The following is a 21,149-nucleotide window of genomic DNA, read 5'->3' as shown; positions in this document are numbered from 1 at the left end:
ATTTTTACCCTCCACGCTGCCCTCCAATACCATATTGACGATCCCTTGATGCCTCAGACCATGTCCAACCAACCGATCCCTTCTACTCAAATTGTGCCACAAACTTCTGTTCTCCCCAATCCTATTCAATACTTCCTCATTAGTTATGTGACCTACTCATCTAATCTTCAGCATTCCTCTGTAGCACCACATTTCAAAAGCTTCTATTCTCTTCTTGTCCAAACTATTTATCGTTCATGTTTCACTTCAATACATGGCTACACTCCATACAATTACTTTCAGAAACAACTTCCTGACACTTAAATCTATACTCGATGTTAACAAATTTCTCTTCTTCAGAAAGGCTTTCCTTGCCATTGCCAGTCTACATTTTATATTCTCTCTACTTCGACCGTCATCAGTTATTTTGCTCCCAAAATAGCAAAATTCCTTTACTACGTTAAGTGTCTCATTTCCTAATCTAAGTCCCTCAGCATCACCCGACTTATTTCGACTACATTCCATTATTCTCGTTTTCCTTTTGTTGATGTTCATCTTATATCCTCCTTTCAAGACACTATCCATTCCGTTCAACTGCTCTTCCAAGTCCTTTGCTGTCACTGACAGAATCGGCGAACCTCAAAGTTTTAATTTCTTCTCCATGGGTTTTAATACCTACTCCGAATTTTTCTTTTGTTTCCTTCACTGCTTGCTCGATATACAGATTGAATAACATCGGGGAGAGACTACAACGCTGTCTCACTCCCTTCCCAACCACTGCTTCCCTTCCATGTACCTCGACTCTTATAACTGCCATCTGGTTTCTGTACAAATTGTGAATAGCCTTTCGCTCCCTGTATTTTACCCCTGCCACCTTCAGAATTTGAAAGAGAGTATTCCAGTCAACATTGTCAAAAGCTTTCTCTAAGTCTACAAATGCTAAAAATGTAGGATTGCCCTTCCTTAATCTAGTTTCCAAGATATGTCGTAGGGTCAGTATTGCTTCACGTGTTCCAACATTTCTACGGAATTCAAACTGATCTTCAACGAGGTAGGCTTCTACTAGTTTTTTCATTCGTCTGTAAGGAATTCGCGTTAGTATTTTGCAGCTTTGACTTATTAAATTGATAGTTCGGTAATTTTCCCATCTGTCAACACCTGCTTTCTTTGGGATTGAAATTATTATATTCTTCTTGAAGTCTGAGGATATTTCACCTGTTTCATACATCTTGCTCACCAGATGGTAGAGTTTTGTCAGGACTGGCTCTCCCAAGGCCGTCAGTAGTTCTAATGGAATGTTGTCTACTCCGGGGGCGTTATTTCGACTCAGGTCTTTCAGTGCTCTGTCAAACTCTTCACGCAGTACCGTATCTCCCATTTCATCTTCATCTACATGCTCTTCCATTTCCAGACTATTGTCCTCAAGTACATCGCCCTTGTATGGACTCTCTATATACTCCTTCCACCTTTCTGCTTTCCCTTCTTTGCTTAGAACTGGATTTCCATCTGAGCTCTTGGTGTTCATGCAAGTGGTTCTCTTATCTCCTAGGGTCTCTTTAATTTTCCCTTTAGGCAGTATCTATCTTACCCCTAGTGAGATAAGCCTCTACATCCTTATATTAGTTGTCTAGCCATCCCTGCTTACCATTTTGCACTTCCTGTCGATCTCATTTTTGAGACGTTTGTATTCCTTTTTGCCTGCTTCATTTACTGGATTTTTATATTTTGTACTTTTATCAATTAAATTCAGTATTTCTTCTGTTACCCAAGGATTTCTTCTAGCCCTGGTCTTTTTACCTACTTGATCCTATGCTGCCTTCACTTCTTCATCCCTCAGAGCTTCCCATTCTTCTTCTACAGTATTTCCTTCCCCAATTCGTGTCAATTGTTCCCTTATGCTCTCTCTGAAGCTCTGTACAACCTCTGGTTTAGTCAGTTTATCCAGGTCCCATCTCCTTAAATTCCCACCTTTTTGCAGTGTCTTCAGTTTTAATTTACATATCATAACCAATAGATTGTAGTCAGAGTCCACATCTGCCCCTGGAAATGTCTTACAATTTAAAACCTGGTTCCTAAATCTCTGTCTTACCATTATACAATGTACCTGAAACCTGTCATAATCTCCAGGCCTCTTCCATGTATACAACCCTCTTTTATGATTCTTGAACCAAGTGTAAGCTATGATTAATGTGTGCTCTGTGCAAAAGTCTACCAGGCGGCTTCATCTTTCATTTCTTAGCCCGAATCCATATTCATCTACTACGTTTCCTTCTCTCCGTTTTCCTACTACCGAATTCCAGTCACGCACGACTATTAAATTTCCCGTCACCCTCCACTATCTCAATAATTTCTTTTATTTCATCATACATTTCTTCAATTTCTTCGTCATCTGCAGAGCTAGTTGGCATATAAACTTGTACTACTGTAGTAGGCGTGGGCTTCGTATCTATCTTTGCCACAATAATGCGTTCACTATACTGTTTGTAGTAGCGTACCCGCATTCCTATTTCCCTATTCATTATTAAACCTACTCCTGCATTACCCCTATTTTATTTTGTGTTTATAACCCTGTAGTCACCTGACCAGAAGTCTTGTTCCTCCTGCCACCGAACTTCACTAATTACCACTATATCTAACTTTAACGTATCCATTTCCCTTTCTAAATTTTCTAACCAACCTGCCCGATTAAGCGATCTGACATTCCACGCACCGATCCGTAGAACGCCAGTTTTCTTTCTCCTGATAGCGACATCCTCTTGAGTGTCCCCGCCCGAAGATCCGAATGGGGGACTATCTTACCTCCGGAATATTTTACCCAAGAGGACGCCATCATCATTTAACCATACAGTAAAGCTGCATGCCCTGGGGAAGAATTACGGCCATAGTTTCCCCTTGCTTTCTGCCGTTCGCAGAACCAGCGCAGCAAGGCCGTTTTGGTTAGTGTTACAAGGCCAGATCAGTCAATCATCCAGACTGTTGCCCTTGCAACTACTGAAAAGGCTGCTGCCCCTCTTCAGGAACCACACGTTTGTCTGTCCGCTCAACAGATACCCCTCCATTGTGGTTGCACCTACAGTACGGCTATCTGTATCGCTGAGGCACGCAAGCCTCCCCACCAACGGCAATGTCCATGGTCCGTGGGGGGGGGAGGGGGGGGGGGAGGACCAGTTAACTATCTTCTACAATTAAGATGGATGCGAGCCAATGAAGAAGAATGTTTAAAAAGACCCCTCAGCCTTAGCTCCGTCATTGTTTCGTTCAAAAAGCCATATCGTGCTGCAGAAATGGATCGATCCCACATTTCTCCCCCCACGTTTCTAACGCAAAAGAAATGCAGCAGAACAAAGACGCCTCCATCAGCCGACTCCAGTTCCTTGGAGGTCAGTCCCCAGCCCCCCCCCCCTCCCCCCCCACTTGCTGCACAATGGAATCAGTAGTTTACCATTTGACTGTGAACAATGAGGACAAGTACTAGATTTAAGATATTCTACTTTCAAACTGCTATTCTGCAGCTTTAGTTGTGTCAATATTAAACACACACAAGAATTAAATGAATGCCGTAAATCCATAATGTCATACGGTGTGAAAATTTGTAAGCGAACGAAATGTTGCAGATGGTATGAAAATTGAATAAGACTTTTTAAAGTTTATTTCAACTAACTCCAGTTTTAGGGATATTAGTCTGACATATTTTTAGAGTGTCTCTGTTGCTCTTCAAAAGTATTGTCTCAGTCCGTTTCCCATATTTTTTCTGTTTCACATTTTTAATTTTTAATTTCAATAAAAATTAATGGAACGATGTGGCCTTTCTTGTGAATATCGTTTCACAACTCAATGGATACCCTGCATTTAATAATCTGAGGTTATAATCGTTGAATGAAAAATGTGGAATCCATATTAACAACACACAACGACCAAATTTTCGTATATTATCCAAATGTGGTTGCAGTTTAGGTGTCACAGTGATCTACTATTCATGTAGTAAGTAGATATCTATGAATAATCGTTTGAGGTACAATATGGTTAGTACACTCCTTTTAAAATCTACTCATAGGATAAGACAGGTTTTAAAAGTCATCAGATCAGTTGTATGGTGTATATATATATATATATATATATATATATATATATATATATATATATATATATATATATATATATGGTATATATGGTATATATATACTAGCCATTGTAGAATCGTTTGGAAAAAATTCTGTTGACGCCTGTGATTGAGTATATATTAGAAGGTCGTAACGAATAACTTGATTCGATCCACAATACTGCATGTTAAATATTACTCCTTATTTATTTACAAAATTAAACTGTCAGATTTGATCAGTTTACAATTATGAAACAATTACGGGGCGAATATGTTATCATGGAAGTATTGCCGCTGGCCTGGAATTATCGTTTGTAAAGCAATGGAGCTTGGTAGACTTGAGATAATGGACAATTTCGTTTCACCCGTCAACAAGAACGTGTGTGCATAATATTCCTGGCCGAATACCGAATATTGCGATGAGCACACTAAGCTTGGCCTGTTAACCTCGTCCAAGGTGGATACAAAAGTTATTCTGTGTTATTTACACGGGTGATAGCTTGCCAGTAATTCCGAAAATAAGGTGCAAACTGCACTTACTTCATAACGTTGTATTGTAGAGCTTCAGATAGGGCCTTGCTTGTTTGTGAAAGAAATGCATCCAATTATAATCAATACTTTTGAAGAAGTTCCATCTTGCTACTTCGATTCTGTTTATAAAATGGTTAATAGTGTGATATATAATTAAGTAAAGACTATTGCTGTTAGTGATACATGTAAGCAAATTTTTAAGGTTTCCAAATTGCTCATCGGCATTGATGTGACTTATATAAGCTCTTTTTCCTAGTATTAATCATTCAGCAGCTTATTGTCATTGTCAGTCGCTTCACACTAACAGAGACAGGGCTGAGCCATAACTGTGTGCTCAAGTTGATTATTATGAATGTGTTGTATCTCTTATATCCATCTGTCTGAATACTGCGTGCTAAGCTGACACATTTCTGTAAACATATGTGTTTCTTCTCCTTCCATTCGCTGCTATCTAGGTGCAGTGATTGTAATGGGTTATGTGAGCTGCTATGATGCTATTCATTGTCGTGTTAGAAAGTTCAGCTATACTTTATGTGTGTCATGTGTGTTTCATTTTGAGCCAAGCTTTTTTAAAGTATTTATAGCAGTTTCATAAATATTTTGGAGGGAAATTCCTTAATTAATTTCTACACAAAATAGGTAAATTCTATATGAGACAAGTAACAAGGGAATTTCATAATCCTGTCATTATTTCACGTGGACTGCCGACAAACAAAGAATCGTTATAGAATCTGTAAAATGTATAACGTACTCCTAAAACGGAATGCTAAAGGCATTTGATGCAAGCTGTGATGTAATGTTTGCGTTGGGTTGTCGATGGTTACTTAGCAGATTTTATAGATTCTAATATGATTCATTGAGCCCTCTTCTTATCTATTCACAGTGAGACAATGACCTCGGCTGAATCAAATCCGGTTACGGAATTCTAAAACGTTTATTTGATGGAGTCGTATGTCGCATAAAATGTTAAGGCACATTATCAATCGGTCAGTATGCGATGATATGCCATTTCCTTCCTGCATTCTTTCTTGTTCCATTGTCGACAGACAAGGCAGCCTATTGTTAATCTCGAGCACGAGAAATCGAAGTGAGGTATGTGTCAGAGGCCTTCTCATCTATGAGATAAATTTTGCGGCAACACTTTCACCTGCAGGACTGATTTGGTAGAAACAATCATAATGAGGAGAGGTCAGTGTGTCCTGCGTTGATTATGTGTAACCATCGAAAGCCTTATTTGGCTAGTGTATTTAACACATTACGAGATAAACTATTGTAAACTTAGAGAAAGCCATCACACTAGAATTTTAACGGATGAAGTTAGATGCTACCGCATAGAGCAATTACTTTATTCTGCGCGCGTGGCAGCAAACAAATAAACTTACAGATGGTGATATTGCCGGCGCCACTTCCCTTGATGGGCAGGACCAGAACCATGCCGTCCCCCTTGTATGTACCGATCATGTACATGGGATCATCAACACGCAAGTGTGTCTTCATGTGGTAGCTGCCGGGCACCATTCTGCAATTAAAGGAAAGTACTTTTATCGTGCTCCCACCAGATTGAGCTACATGCGGGTTGTTACGACACGTTCCTCTAATAGGGATGGAAAATAATTTTCGCACTGTTGTAAGTTCGACAGATTGCCATGAGTAATTTAGTTAATTGCTTATGAGTAGTTAGGATCTAGGATCTTGTAGTCAGCAAAGAATGGTGGGTGATGGGGAAGGGATGTTAGTGGGGAGTGGGGGCGGAGGAAGGGGGTGATGCAGTTGAAGATTGATTCGCTGTCACAGAGTCAACAGGTATCACGATATGTGGTTGTGTCTTTAGATTATTATTAAACTTGGTCTGTCTGATCAGACTGGATACGAGTGAAGTTCACAGGCGCCCTCCACCCTCCTGCTCATTGCTTGGTGAGCCCCTACTCGTTAGCTCGATATAGGGCAATGATGTGGAACGAGCCAATCTACAGGAATTTTTACGCAATTAATATTTAAATAGAACAACATGTGACAATTTACACGTACGCTTATGTAACAGACAATACGGTTAAGTTTGCTGAAAGTAGTAAGTACGTAATTATTTTGATCTAAGTAAGTTGCACTCCTATAAAAATCCATAATTTTAGAGAATTCTTCCAGTCTTATATCTGATTCAGCTGTTCTATGTATCTTGTATTTCAGATTATCCAGCAAAGTACTAGACGATTTTGGTAGTACAATTAAGGCAGTTTTTCGATTTAGTGATTTTTATGAACAACATTGCTTTGTTGAATTATATTTCAGGGTGTCGTTAATTCTTCTGATCTGGAATAAGTGTGGTGCTATTCCTTCATCGTTTTTAATATTTACTTTAGTGGAAAAAGTGCAATCACAATTTATATGTTAATTTACATGCACATATATAATCCTGGACATGTATAAAAAAAAAAAAAGAAAAATGGCGCGTTCCATTTCAAATAGTAAAACAGCAAACCTCTAACTATATTTCCTATTTCAAAGAAGGAAGTCTTTATATACTATATGGGTTCTTGCTATTTACTGGAGGCACTGTCGGTTTTCTTCATTCCTATTGTCAATGTTTTTAGGTGCCCAAAGACAAATGCAAGTAACTTGCACCCTACTCGTGGTGCATGTAGATGGGGAGTGATGCTGAAATCTCTGATGTTTTATCCTACATGCAAGCTTCTCATTCTAGAATATCAAGTAATTCATGATTTATATCATTGATAGAACCAAATCACGTATGATACGTTGCAATACAGAAATTTAATGAAATTAAAGGGTGATGAGGAAATCTAAATACTATCTATTTGCTTTGACGTGACACAGTGAACATGCAACAAAGACTTGCGCAATGTGCTGACTATGACGTCGTATCTTTGTCAATATGTTGAAACTGAAACAACGGATATATACTAAGATGGTATCTGTTCTTTCGGACATCTCCGAAAGAACAGATACCTTCTTAGTATATATATATAATAGGGCTCACCAACCACTTGACCATCTTCTTCTGTGCGAATGCACAAACAGTGCCCGAACTCTTACGGGAATCGGCAACGCGCCGCGAGTAATGAGTGTAATGGGCGGGGGCACTACGAATGTAGTGCGGGACAATGCGTTGAGAATGTGGGTATCGCGGGAGGCGTGCCAGACATAAATGCCTACAATCGCGCTATCCTCTGTGTCCACGGTGGCTCAGATGGATAGAGCGTCTGTCATGTAAGCAGGAGAGCCCGGGTTCGAGTCCCGGTCGGGGCGCACATTTTCATCTGTCCCCGTTGACGTATGTCAACGCCTGTAAGCAGCTAATGATGTTCATTTCATTGTAACTGAAACAACAGAGACTGTTTCTATCACAAGAATTGGCTACAACGGAAAGAATAGTTCGGATTGCAGCTATTACTGTCAATAAAATATAAATAAGAGAAATATTAGTAAGAAAGTAAACAAATGGAGTATCATCGAGACAACTTCCACAGCTTTATTGGAACTCACGACACATAGCACGAACTAAGAAATTGTTTGTAGTAATCAGCATATAACTAGTATCAGAAAATACGCATTAGCTATACGGGACAAGTCAGATTACGATATGTAATTGCAAGTGTAACTATGTATTCATGACTACATCGAAATGGTTATTATACCGAATCCTTAACAGTTTATTGGGATGAAAACTGAGTATCGAAAAGAAAACGCCACAATTGTAGTTTCCTCCACAAAAAAATGACTGAAAAACAACTTTAAAATAGTTCATATTCCCACCAAAACAAGACAATATTCTGTTTCTCATACACAGCAGGTATATAAAATATAATTTCCCTCGCGTCCAGTCATTATATGACAATGAGTGATGCTGTAAGGAGAAGCAAATCAAAGTAAGCATCATAGCTGAATACAGTAAGTACTTGAAATCAAATGAGTGATTAACAATTTATCGTACAATGTTCGGGTGATAGGGACATTAAATGCTCACAGACTCCAGTTCTATTCATACAAGATCGCCCACTTGGTTTATACACTAACAGAAAGAAAAATCTTAACATCAAGAAGTAACTGCGCGACATAAACGAATGTAGGTAGGCGTGATGCTGCTTGTAAAAGATGATGAACACTCTAATTTTTTGCCAGTCGCATAAGAGTGGCGTTTGTAGCGAATGAGGCTTGCTTTACATACACGCTATAACGGTCGAGAGTGTTATTTACCTTCGAGACTGGACGTGCTGAGATGAAGGGGGCGGGGGAGGGGGACATTTTTGTTAAGAATACCTTTAAGGAGATAAAGGCGCCATTATCAGCACCTTACTCACTTTGAAAGACGTCACGTAATAGGCCTACGACAAGCAGGATGTTCCTTCTGCGATACTGCAGAAAATTTGAAGGAATGTAGCCACTGTACATGATTGCTGGCATCAGTGAGCTTGAGAATGTACGGTCCTAAGAAGATCAGCGTCATCCACAAGCATCTTCAATTATCCGTATATTCGTCGACAAAGTCCAACAGGGATGGAGCTCCATCCCACAAACTGACCACTACGATCTAGCCGTAATACACACATCAAAAAAGTTTTGCATCACCTCAGTTCCAAGGGTTCAGGAACCAGTACAGAAAATTGTAATATAGATCAACGTAAATGAAATCTGGTTTCGCAGGGTAGAGTCGATCAGCTTATGGTTGTGGAGGGGGCTGTATTCAGTTACTGTTAGTTGCTCAAAACACACAAACTTTTATTTTCCTAAGAACCACTTAATTACACATTGCCTTAAAATGATCAAATTAAAACAATATGGCTGAAGGCCTAGTTAAGAAAACTTGCGACAACTCCTGCGCTTAGGGCACAAAACCATACCCAAAAAAATGACGGCTGAAGGTCTGAACACAAGTTATAAAAAAGTTCCTTTAAAGAATACACGCAACTGAAGGCCACACTAAAAAAAAGAAAAAAATATATATATTCACGTAAATACACGTTTGAAGGCCACACTCAAGACATTGAACAACTCAGGGCGTAGGGCCTGAATAACAAGAATTTCAGATAGAGCAAAATTTAAAAAAAATCGTTTAAGCAAATGAATATTCGAATTTTAATCTAAGACGTCTGATGGCGCTATATTAAAAATACTTGACGCAAAATCTCAGCAGAAGGCCACCCACTGGACATTGAACAACTCACGGCTTAAGGCCTCGATAACAAGAATTTCAGATACAACAAACATTCCAAATTTAATTTTTGAACAAGGAATCTTCATATTTTAATTTAAGTCGGCTGAAGGCCTTATTTTAAAATTAAAACAAAGTAAATTAATAGACGACTGAAGGCCTCGCACGGTACTTCAGACTAAAATAAAAATCACAATATACAACCAACAGAACAGTGCTGCTCAGAAGTGTTCCAAGGCTCAGCCTGAGGAGGTAGCTCTAAAGTAAGGTGAGATGAGACAGGCAGCCAAAAGTAAGCTTAAATAATCGGATGGCAATCCGACCTAGGGACGGCTGAAAGACCGACCAACAACCAAACCAACGGCACGACAACGGAAAGTATCAGCCGAGGACGAAGAAGCCAGCAGTACTACGTCTTTAAAATTGACATTTAAAAATAGCCAAGGCTTAATAACCACTCTAAGAAAAAAATATAAACAAACAACTAAAGGGCTGTCGAACTACACGCCGTGCCGGACTTGCATCAACACGGCGAGGAAAAAAACACTGCCAGAAAACTACGCTAACGACCAGGGCAGGTAACTAGGACGTGAACGTCCACAAGGCAGAAAATACCGCTGGTGCACTTCACTGATAAGTAACAACGAATTTCACAAGCTGCGACATTGTCGCGAAAAAACAGTGACCCGTATATGCAATAAGTTTAATTTACGTCTATGGTCACAAACTTTGTGTTAACAGATTACCGGTATCGGTCTTAATGACAGATCTCATGATGGTCATTAAAGACCAAAACCGGTAATTTGTTAACAAAAGTTTGTGACCATAGACGTAAATTAAAGGAAAGTTATAACAACCTATTTAATAGTTAAAGACCATACAGGAAGACAGCTGCCAAATTTCGCCAACACACCATATATTGCTGCTAGCTGTAACTGCCCAGGAAGCAACAACCGGCAATGAACAAAGAGATATCACAGCAGTTGAGGTTTCATAACAGGTTAAGTGATCACTCAACTTCAGTGTCCAGGTTTGGTAGGAAACGAACTTTGTAGCTCTCGCACTTAGCGCCTTACGATTCGACAGTGCGTGCACGCTGCCAGTGGTCCTGACCTGACCTTGTGCCATCGAGGCTTCCTCGCTGCTCTGTCCCAACCGACCGACCGCATCCAACATGCAGAAAGCGTTACAATAAGTCGTCAGCCAAAACCACAAGCTACACACAGTTCCCCTGAAACACTGCCACAAACAAGTCGAACAATACTAAAACCAGTCATTGAGGAACAACAAGGCTGACACACACAGAGAACCCAGAAGTGGTCGGCGACCAAATACACGTCGGCCGATGAGATGACCGACCGATCGACCAACCAAGGTCATCCCCACTCAACTCTGTGTCGGCAACGGTTGGGCGAGTCGAGGCTGCCCGGACCCCACTGCTGCTCCATCCCGGCTCAACTCCCGACACACGACGACCCGGAAATACTAGCGGTCGCTCCAAAGATAATACGATAGTGCTCTTATCGATAAGCGCTGCTGCTGCCACTAACGGGCAGGCAAGCCAGCATCTTAGTGACGCCAGTGAATCAAATAAGAAAAGAGGCGGCAGTACCGTAAACACCAGATAATAAGCAATTAACGTCATGAACACGAGCCGCGCACGTCTCAATAAACATCGTTTCCGCCCTTTTTATTGCTGACAAAAACCACACATTGCATGTTGTACCACCATACAGCAAAAACTTCAGAGGTGAAGGTCCAGATTGCTGTACACACCGATACCTCTACTATCCACTAGCACGCCCTCTTGCATTGATGCATGCCTGTATTCGTCATGGCATACTATCCACAAGTTCATCATGGCACCGTTGGCCCAGATTGTCCCTCTCCTCAAAGGCGATTCAGCGTAGATCCCTCAGAGTGGTTGGTACGTCACATCGTCCATAACCAGCCCTTTTCAAGCTACCCCAGGCTTGTTCGATAGGGTTCATGTCTGGAGAACATGCTAACCACTCTAGTCGAGCGATGTCGTTATCGTGAAGGAAGTCATTCACTAGATGTGAACGATGGGGGTGGGAACTGTCGATTCTCGAAAATCTAGGTATTAGTGGTTCGGCTATCTTGCCTATACCAATATCGGTAACAGCAAAAATTACCAAATATGCAGCAATCAGTCGCAAAATCATGTTTTATTTATTCACTTTTACAAATCGATTTCAACTGATTAACAGCCATCATCGTTGCTTTCAACCAATATGTGCCATGAGTAGTAAGACTGTCTTAAACAGAGGTCAAGAATAATTCTCTGCTTAAGACAGTATTACTACTCAAGACACATTTGGGCATATTTGGTAATTTAATGGTTTACGGTCGCTGCACGACTTGGAAACCACATTGAGCCCACCATTCAAACAGCAAACTTGGTCGAGAATCTCAAATGACGGAACAGATGAACTGTCAACAAACACCTTTACATTATTTCTTATCTTATCTTGATGTTCTGTACAATTTTCAGAAGTAGATTTGGAACAAACGTTTGGGTATACACGTAATTATTCGGCTCTAATTCCTCTCAGGTATTTAGCGGCTCCAGAGATTTGCAGAGCCCGCTTGTTTAGATTCATGGTTTGGCAAGAACGTCCTGGTGGAACTTACACTGTTCAGGACCAAGGCGTGTTTTCCCCCAGTTCCCACCAGGAAACGGGTGACGCTTTCACCCCGCACATTTCACTCTCCGTTCGACCTCTACCCCCTCACCAGCTATCTTTTTAATATGCAGCTCACCTCGCACTACAACAAGCTCCCGCAACTGTAATTCACTCAAACACTCTGGTCCATCGGAGTAAGTCGCTAAGTCGCTCATAACAACTCATGTTCACTTGCTCACTCTCACTCACTCATTGTCATTATCTCCATGTGTGTCTCTGTCACTGTCTCTTGTCTCACAGCCACAATCTCCTTCCTTCGGTCCTACCACTACTGACTGCTGTCACTGTCACAGTCTCTCTCTTGTTCCGTCTTACTGCTAATTATTTAATTTATTCCATCCCATTACTCCTGTTTCATCTCAGTGTTACTTTCCCTTTCATCTTCATTGTGATAGATTCTGTCTCTCATTATCACTGCCTGTCACCCACTTCCACTTTTCCCTTCTCTTTATTCCTCTCCCACTGGCACTGTCTGCTTCACTCTTAGCATTGCTCTCTCACTGTCAACTGTGTACCGGTGCCACTGCGACCCTTTCTTTATCTCACACTGCCACTGTGTCCTTCGCTCTTTTTATACCACAACCTCCACTTACTATCGTGCAGTATTTATTACTTCTCCCTCCCTTTCCCTCTATCGCCGTCTTAGTCTCTCTCAGCAGAAAAAACTGCGAATATGTTTCCATGTCAGTACCTCAACGAAGAGTTCCTAAAACTCTTGTGATTATAGCGGAGTCACTTTACAACAAATCTATCCGTTCTGCGTCACTTTATAAACTATGCTTCCGACTCACATCGCATATAACGTGCGTATTTTACGTGTACAGGTAGTGAAACTTTAAACCTCTATTTCATGGAAAAGCATAAAGATTTCAAGAAAATTTTTCACGCCCTCGAGATCGACATTTAGGAATACATCGTAAAAATTACACCCATTTGCTGTTATAGCCATCTTGGACATCCGCGGCTCTGAATTGGTGCCTCCGTAAACTCCTTAAAGCATACGGTAGGTCACATCCAAAGCATAAAGAACTAATCAATTTGCTCCATTTGCCTGAGCTGGAAGAAATGTATAATATTCTACATTTGACCCTCTTGGGTAGGATAGCTAGAGTATTGTGCAGGGTATACAAATCATCCTTAGCCCAAGGACTATCCAAAGCACTTGATCCTATCTTTCTTTCACCGATAGAACGTGAGGTGCCTATAAGATCTTTTCTTCTAGTCTTGAGAAATACTACTTCATCTAGGAATACGTCGTACTTTTCTTTAAATAACATTTACAGTTCCTTAAACAGAGGTCCAGGCATGATTGCTGATGAGAGTCGTATATTATTTTTGCTGCTAGTTAACTGTTTAAAGATGATTTTCCCGGGATATAATAGCACTAGACGTAATTAATCGAAATCAGTGAAACATCGTTTTATCATGTTCAGTTGCACGGGAACAGTTTTTACTCGAAAAGTGACCTTGTATAGCGACTGTAATCAGCATTGTTTTACCATTCATTTCAAAAATTAAAAACATATGGAAATTTTCTAAACATTTACCATTATTTTTAAAAAATAAAAACATAAAATCTACATTGGTTTTCAATTTTTATAACATTTCTTCGTAAATACACTACTAGCCATTAAAATTGCTACACCACGAAGATGACGTGCTACAGACGCGAAATTTAACCGACAAGAAGAAGATGCAGAGATATGCAAATGATTAGCTTTTCAGAGCATTCACGCAAGGTTGGCGCGGGTGCCGCCACCTACAAAGTGCTGACATGAGGAAAGTTTCCAACCGATTTCTCATACACAAACAGCAGTTGACCGGCGTTGCCTGGTGAAACGTCGTTATGATGCCTCGTGTAAGGAGGAGAAATGGGTACCATCACGTTTCCGACTTTGATAAAGGTCGGATTGTAGCCTATCGCAATTGCGGTTTATCGTATCGCGACATTGCTGCTCGCGTTGGTCGAGATCCAATGACTGTTAGCAGCATACTGAATCGGTGGGTTCAGGAGGGTAATACGGAACGCCGTGCTGGATCCCAACGGCCTCGTATCACTAGCAGTCGAGATGACATGCATGTTATCCACATGGCTGTATCGGATCGTGCAGCCACGTCTGGATCCCTGTGACAACAGATGGGGACGTGTGCAAGGCAACAACCATCTGCACGAACAGTTCGACGACGTTTGCAGGAGCATGGACTATCAGCTCGGAGACCATGGCTGCGGTTACCCTTGGCGCTGCATCACAGACAGGAGCGCCTGCGATGGTGTACTCAACGACGAACCTGGGTACACGAATAGCAAAACGTCATTTTTCCGGATGAATCCAGGTTCTGTTTACAGCAACATGGTGGTGGTTTCCGTGTTTGGGGACATCGCGGTGAACGCACATTGGAAGCGTGCATTAGTCATCGTCATACTAACGTATCACCCGGCGTGATGGTATGGGATGCCGTTGGTTACACCCCCTCAATCACCTCTTGTTCGCATTGACGGCACTTTGAACAGTGGACGTTACATTTCAGATGTGTTATGAGCCGTGCCTCTATCCTTCACTCGATCTCTGTGAAACCTTGCATTTTAGCAGGATAATGCACGACCGGTCCCGCACGGGCCGTTCTGGGTACAGAAAATGTTCGACTGCTGCCCTGGCCAGCACATTCTCCAGATCTCTCACCATTTGAAAACGTCTGGTCAATGGTGGCTGAACATCTGGCTAGTCACAATACGCCAGTCACTACTCTTGATGAACTGTGGTATCGTGTTGAAGTTGCATGGGCAGTTGTACCTGTACACGCCATCCAAGCTCTGTTTGACTCAATGCCCAGGCGTATCAAGGCCATTATTACGGCCAGAGGTGGTTGTTCTGGGTACTGATTTCTCAGGATCTATGCACCCAAATTGCGTGAAAATGTAATCACATGTCAGTTCTAGAATAATATACTTGTCCAATGAATATCCGTTTATCATCTGCATTTCTTCTTGGTGTAGCCATTTTAATGGCCAGTAGTGTATGTCGACAGAAAGGGCAACCGGCCACACTCTACCACTGAAAAGCCAAATCCAATACTAACCATGACGACTGCCTGTAGTTACGGGACAAAGTCTAAGTGTAAAGAAGATGGTTTCTCTTTAAATTTTTTAGAGAAAGGAATAAGTCGTGGAGCTGCCACACTAGTGGACTACGAGAATGAGGAAAAGAAGAAAGTACAACAGATAACAGTAACTGAGTGGTTGCAAATTGCCCGCAACTTTGTAAAATTGTAACATTAATGCAGAAGTTTAGAGAACAGCAGAACATGACAACGTACGTATATATACCACGAACATGAGATTCTATAGAACAGTGATATGGAACTTCAGTGCAAATGTAATGCCTCGTGTACTGGTAAGGAAATACCTGAACATGTGGATCGAGGTCGCTCTGTTGAGTTTCGCGCTTATAACAAACTCTACCAGGAGAGCAATGGCGCTTCGAAGAACTCGGGAAGTTTTAATTCCCTTATCACATTGAGCCATGGCATGTACAACTCTGCAAAGAGTTATAACTAACTGCCAGGGATATTCGGAAAGTAAGGTCCAGCAGGTCGCGAAATGGAAGCGACTGTGTTAATCCGATGAAGCTTTGCACAGGTGTGTAGCGCAGTGTCCCTAGTATTCCTCTCGGTCGCGTCACGTTGCTCTTTTCAATTACGAACACACATTGAGCACCTAAAGATACCCAGAACAATAGTGTTTCCCACCAGTTATCGGCGCCCGCTGTGAGGTTTCGCTTGATTTCATACAGGCTCACATAAGGTACGTGTCACGCAATTCCTTCTTCATAACAATTCTCTGCCACGTAATGCAAGGACAATGAGGATGCCTCTGTAGCGTTTTCGGTGGGAAGTGTCTGATCAACTGATATTAAGTTCTGCTCACATAAACCGCTGCCTGTGAAGACAACATTTTGTCAAAGACAACGAATTGCAGGCCAGGGTACAGAAATGGTGGAAAGCACTGGCGGCTGCTTTCTATGACGAGGGTATTGGAAAGTCGGTACAACGCTAGGACACCGCTATTCGGAGCGGCGTATATGTAGTAGAGTAACTCAAAGTTGTAGCAAACTGTTGCAAAAGTAAACATTTTTGATTTTCACTGTGGTTTCCATGTTGAGTCCTTCGTATTTCTTCATTAATGATGGTTTCGTCTTCCAGACATCGCGACCTATCCAGCTTTACAGTGATGGCACTCGTACGAGGCTTGGACGTCTAACAACTTGTCCAATGCGTATGGTTTCTTCACCAACCATCAACCAATTTTCATAGATGCTAACGACAGTAGAACAAGTATAGTGAAGCACCTCCGCCGCCCCTTGGATACTCGTTTCGAAGCAGCGGACCGCAAAATCTTTGTCAAAGTCGCTTATGTAGTGGATTTCCCAATGAGAGGTACGTATCGCCTCTGAATTGCATTTTTCTCAATTCCGTTTGTATGCTAGTCATACTGCGTCATGTCCTCGCAAAGCCACTAGGCAGCGTTATATCTCGTGGTTGGCATTGGCCATACTGTTTTGGCTCTCAGTGTAGGTAGTGCTACTCCACAATTAACCAGCTTCATTCTACTCAAGCTCTGTGACTAATCTAATTGTATGACTGGCTTCCAGACGTAGCAGAAATCTACTACAGAACGTTAGAGACTGAATCGAATAGATACTCACTCAACAGAGTCCACGAAGCCGCGCGACATCCCGTAGACGAGCATGTTGTCGAACTCGACGTCCACTGATACTGGTCTCTGCTTCTTCCCTTGCTGGATCTTGATGCTCGCAAATGGCGTGGGATCTATGGACGGCACAACCAAGCCGGGAATCCCTGTTAAAATTCAATTATTAATTCGTGCATCCCACATCAGAAAACAGTGTCTACGAGAATATATAAATGGCTACAAAATCTATGTTCCGTATCTCGTGGAAAATTGTGACAAAAAGGTTCCCAACACGATTGCAAGAAATTTTAAAACTGTAACACACCTGGCACATGTATTAACATAGTACGAATAATATGACTGGTATTTAGAAGGAGAGACACGAAACAACACTGTGGGTACGTAGGTTGTAAGTTAAATAGCGGCAACACTGCTGTGGAGACGCTATGCAATGGAATCTACTACTGTCGCTGATAGCACACGTTGTTGACATACCTACCTTACCCCCGAGCAAATGGACTCGCCCGTCCCGCGTCACCGTCGTGCGCACAATCGAGGGAAACACGGTCACTCGTGAGCCAGTGGTGTCACTGTGTTTTCGAACAGGAACAATGGACCTGGATCAACACTGAATGTGCCAGAGGTCGTACAGCACGACACTGTCATCACCTGCGACCAGCTTTCCGAAAGAAGCGGCGACACTTTCTGCGCAACCCACCCATCATTTTGCACGACAGTGCGTGAGCACATACAGCGCAAACTGTGGCTACTGTGTTCGGTCGACGGGACTGGAAAGTACTGTACCATCCACCATACTCCCCGGACTTAAGTCCTTGTGACTTTGATTTGATTCCGAAGATAAAAGAACCACTTCTTGGTGTTCTCTTCAGAACTGTTCCAGAGATTCGACCAGCTGTAGACCGCTCCAATCATACCTTCAACAGAACAGGCTCTGCTAACGGTATACTACGCCTTCCACATCGCTGGCAACGGGTTCTACACAACACTCGTAACTACTTTGAACGACAGTAACAGGTGTAAACATGTAACTCTTTTGTATCGGTTGTGAGTAAATAGTATAATTTACGTACCCCCGGTTTCAATGTACGAAATATTCCTTATTTTGCAGAATTCCTGTGGCTGTGGCAGGATCCAGTCCTCTGCAGTGTCCTTCAGTTCGTCGTCCGAGTGGAAGCGCTTCGTTTTTCTTTTTTTTTTTTTTTTTTAAAAATGTGGACTACACAATTGGGAGTCGCAGGGTGACATGTCCGAGCTCTAGAACCGATGCTCAAGCTGCTCCCACTAGAACTTGGCCATCTTGGTTATTACAATTTTGTGTTATTTTGGAGACGTCTGGACGCCCTTTGTCGTGGAGGAGACACACCTTCTCCATGAGCAGCACAGGATGTTTACTCTTGAAGGACTTGCGTAGGTTACGGAGTTTCGATGAGTATCGAACCTCGGGCATCGATAAACACAGTGAGCTTCACCTTGCCTACTAAGGTCACAGTCTTGAAATTATGAGGGGGAGGTGACGCATGCGCACAACCATGCCAGAAAATACATCCGCGTGCCTAGATGTCTCATTACGTTTTGCCAAAGGTGCATTTGCAAATTTCAACTTCTTTGTTAGGACGCTTCGTGCCTTTTATTTGGAATCTTCTTCCAGTAATGTGGCCACCAATGCCAAGTTCTGATCGTGCACAGCAGTTACGGACACAGAGTGCATGTAATATAAAGCTAAAATACATTTAAACACTTTAAGTGGAGCCCTTTTCAAAACCAAAACACATTAATACAGGTGTTCCTCGGGAGGCATATCAGAATAAATACAGCTCCTGATAGATGACAGCATTACGGTAGTTTCCGAGAAAACTAGAGACGTCCATGCATAGAAAGCAAATGAAACAATCAACAGTGTTTACAAGTTGTAATGTAAATATGCTGTTAAGTTACACTGAACGAAAGAAAACCAAAGACATGAATTTCAGTATCAGCAAGGAAAATTACAAAGATGGTGCCTCTGTGAAGACCATAAGTGAACTGAGTATTTGTTTTGGCTATATTCTAACAGATGCCTCTCTGTAACCAATATAGTGGATGCATGTGATATGAAATATTTTATTCGAATTACCCCACGCTGCATCCACAATATTTACTATTCCTGCTGAAACTATGTGTAAACTATGTGAATACAACAACATTTTTAAGGAAGCTCTGGGCAGACACATTAGCAAACTGTGTACCGTTCTTGAGCAGTGGAGCAGCTGACTGCAGCGCCTCCTTGAGGCAGCCGTTGAAGTCCGGGTCGTTCTGCTTACACGTACTGTACGACGAGGCTGCAAAGAAAAACAGAGATGTGGTTACTTCAATGTTGTTTCTAAATTTACTGATTGGGAGAATCTAAACTATACAAAATGCTACTGCAGTGGCTCCAAATGATTACTTCAATTACGAAGGTTGCCAAACAGCCAAAGGGAAGTAAAAACATCGTATTTTTAACCAGCCACATAATAATGAATAGCTCAGTATACTAGAATTATTTACATCTTGTGCCCATAATTAGGTGTAATTACAGGACTCCAAATTATAACTCATGAAACACATCAAGATATTAAGTTAACAGCTCTTATCATACGGTAATGCAGTGCTTATCTCTTAGCTCACTCAATGAATAAGGCACTTACAATCAGCTTTTTAACGAAAGTTGAGAGGGTTTCATACTATTGTGGCAAAGAGATTGCAAAATTTCCCACAACGTCGGGATCTATTAATACCAATAAAATAATATTTTAAAGGGCACTACTGTCTGTAAAGAGATGATATCCTGATGTGTTGCTGTAACATCATCCTATTTATGGATCCAAAAACTTATTGAAATAAATAAATTTTTGAAAGGATTCTTGCTAGAACAAACATAGTTATCTAATTTTCACCCCTATATGTTTCGATAAATTTTTAACATCATCAGTAGATTCCATTCATTCTCTGTCGACTAGCGAGTGTACGTTGCTGAATAATTTTTAAACTATTGGAATTATGGTGACTATGCTCTTAACTTTTACGTATGACAAAGAAGAAAATTTCGTTTTCTGAAGGTGAAGTAGTCTTAAATACCTGTTTATCTGAAAGTAAACATTGACCAAATCTGAGGTTCAGCATCAAGATAAATACTGTTTCGACAGTACAAATTTACGCCATGGATTTCATTATGTATATGAGGTTTTCAGAGACAACAATTAAGTATTTAAATTGCAGAAAAATACCTCTTTCTGTGTATGCTGTATACGTCAGCCGAACGGAAGGAGATGGCCGCAGTCCAAGTGAAGGTTATGTAGGGGTTTGGATCCTGATGTTCCGTACAACTAGAGTGTTATGAGATGTAATAAAGACGACGGCTTGCAATTGAATACAGCACGATAACTGTGCAGCACCGAGGCCCAAGGGGGCGCGGTGGACACCGATTGAAGACATTGTTCAGCGCGAGGAAGGACTGTCATCTAATACATCACAGCCAGCGCCACGGATGTGTAAGGACGAGGCCAAGAAGCACATGGCACTCAGATATCACCTGATAATGAGAGAGGAACCCGGGGCCGAAAGCTGAAGTAAGTATGGAGCCAGGGGACGCGGGGGGAGACAGAGATACTTTATTCAGTCATATCGCCAAAACAACGTCTCTTCACACAGTGATAGGGCAAACCAAATACGACCGGCTGTGTAGCAGCATGGATTTCCCTTCTCACGGATTCATACGGAAGCGATTCTGCATGGCGTACATTCGAGAAGTCCTTGGCAGTTTTCCGTGGGTAAGCATACGCACAGGTCACGCAGTTCTCGGAAACTACAAACCTGTGGTTAGTGGGTGTGCAGCTGGAGCCAAACAGTATCCCCGACTTGTTCTATCAGTTTCAAACAAGACCTCAGTTTGAATTCACTATTATACACCTCAAACAACTATAGTAAAATTCTGGC

General features: G+C 41.6%; 1 protein-coding gene across 1 annotated transcript in view; it reads right to left on the bottom strand.

Moving 5' to 3' along the window:
- Nucleotides 1-21,149, bottom strand: part of LOC126456173 (protein takeout-like) — a 186,651-nt gene that overhangs the window by 14,290 nt on the left and 151,212 nt on the right. Inside the window, exons 3-5 of the mRNA XM_050091926.1 lie at nucleotides 19,421-19,513; nucleotides 17,188-17,341; nucleotides 5,954-6,128 (exon numbers count right to left, since the gene is read on the bottom strand). Of these exons, the coding sequence (XP_049947883.1) occupies nucleotides 5,954-6,128; nucleotides 17,188-17,341; nucleotides 19,421-19,513 (422 nt within the window). The remainder of the gene's footprint in view (nucleotides 1-5,953; nucleotides 6,129-17,187; nucleotides 17,342-19,420; nucleotides 19,514-21,149) is intronic.

The sequence above is a fragment of the Schistocerca serialis genome, chromosome 2 (assembly GCF_023864345.2).
Source record: "Schistocerca serialis cubense isolate TAMUIC-IGC-003099 chromosome 2, iqSchSeri2.2, whole genome shotgun sequence".
Lineage (NCBI taxonomy): Eukaryota > Metazoa > Arthropoda > Insecta > Orthoptera > Acrididae > Schistocerca > Schistocerca serialis.
Note: the sequence above shows the minus strand (reverse complement) of the source record. Positions and strands in the feature narration are given on the sequence as shown.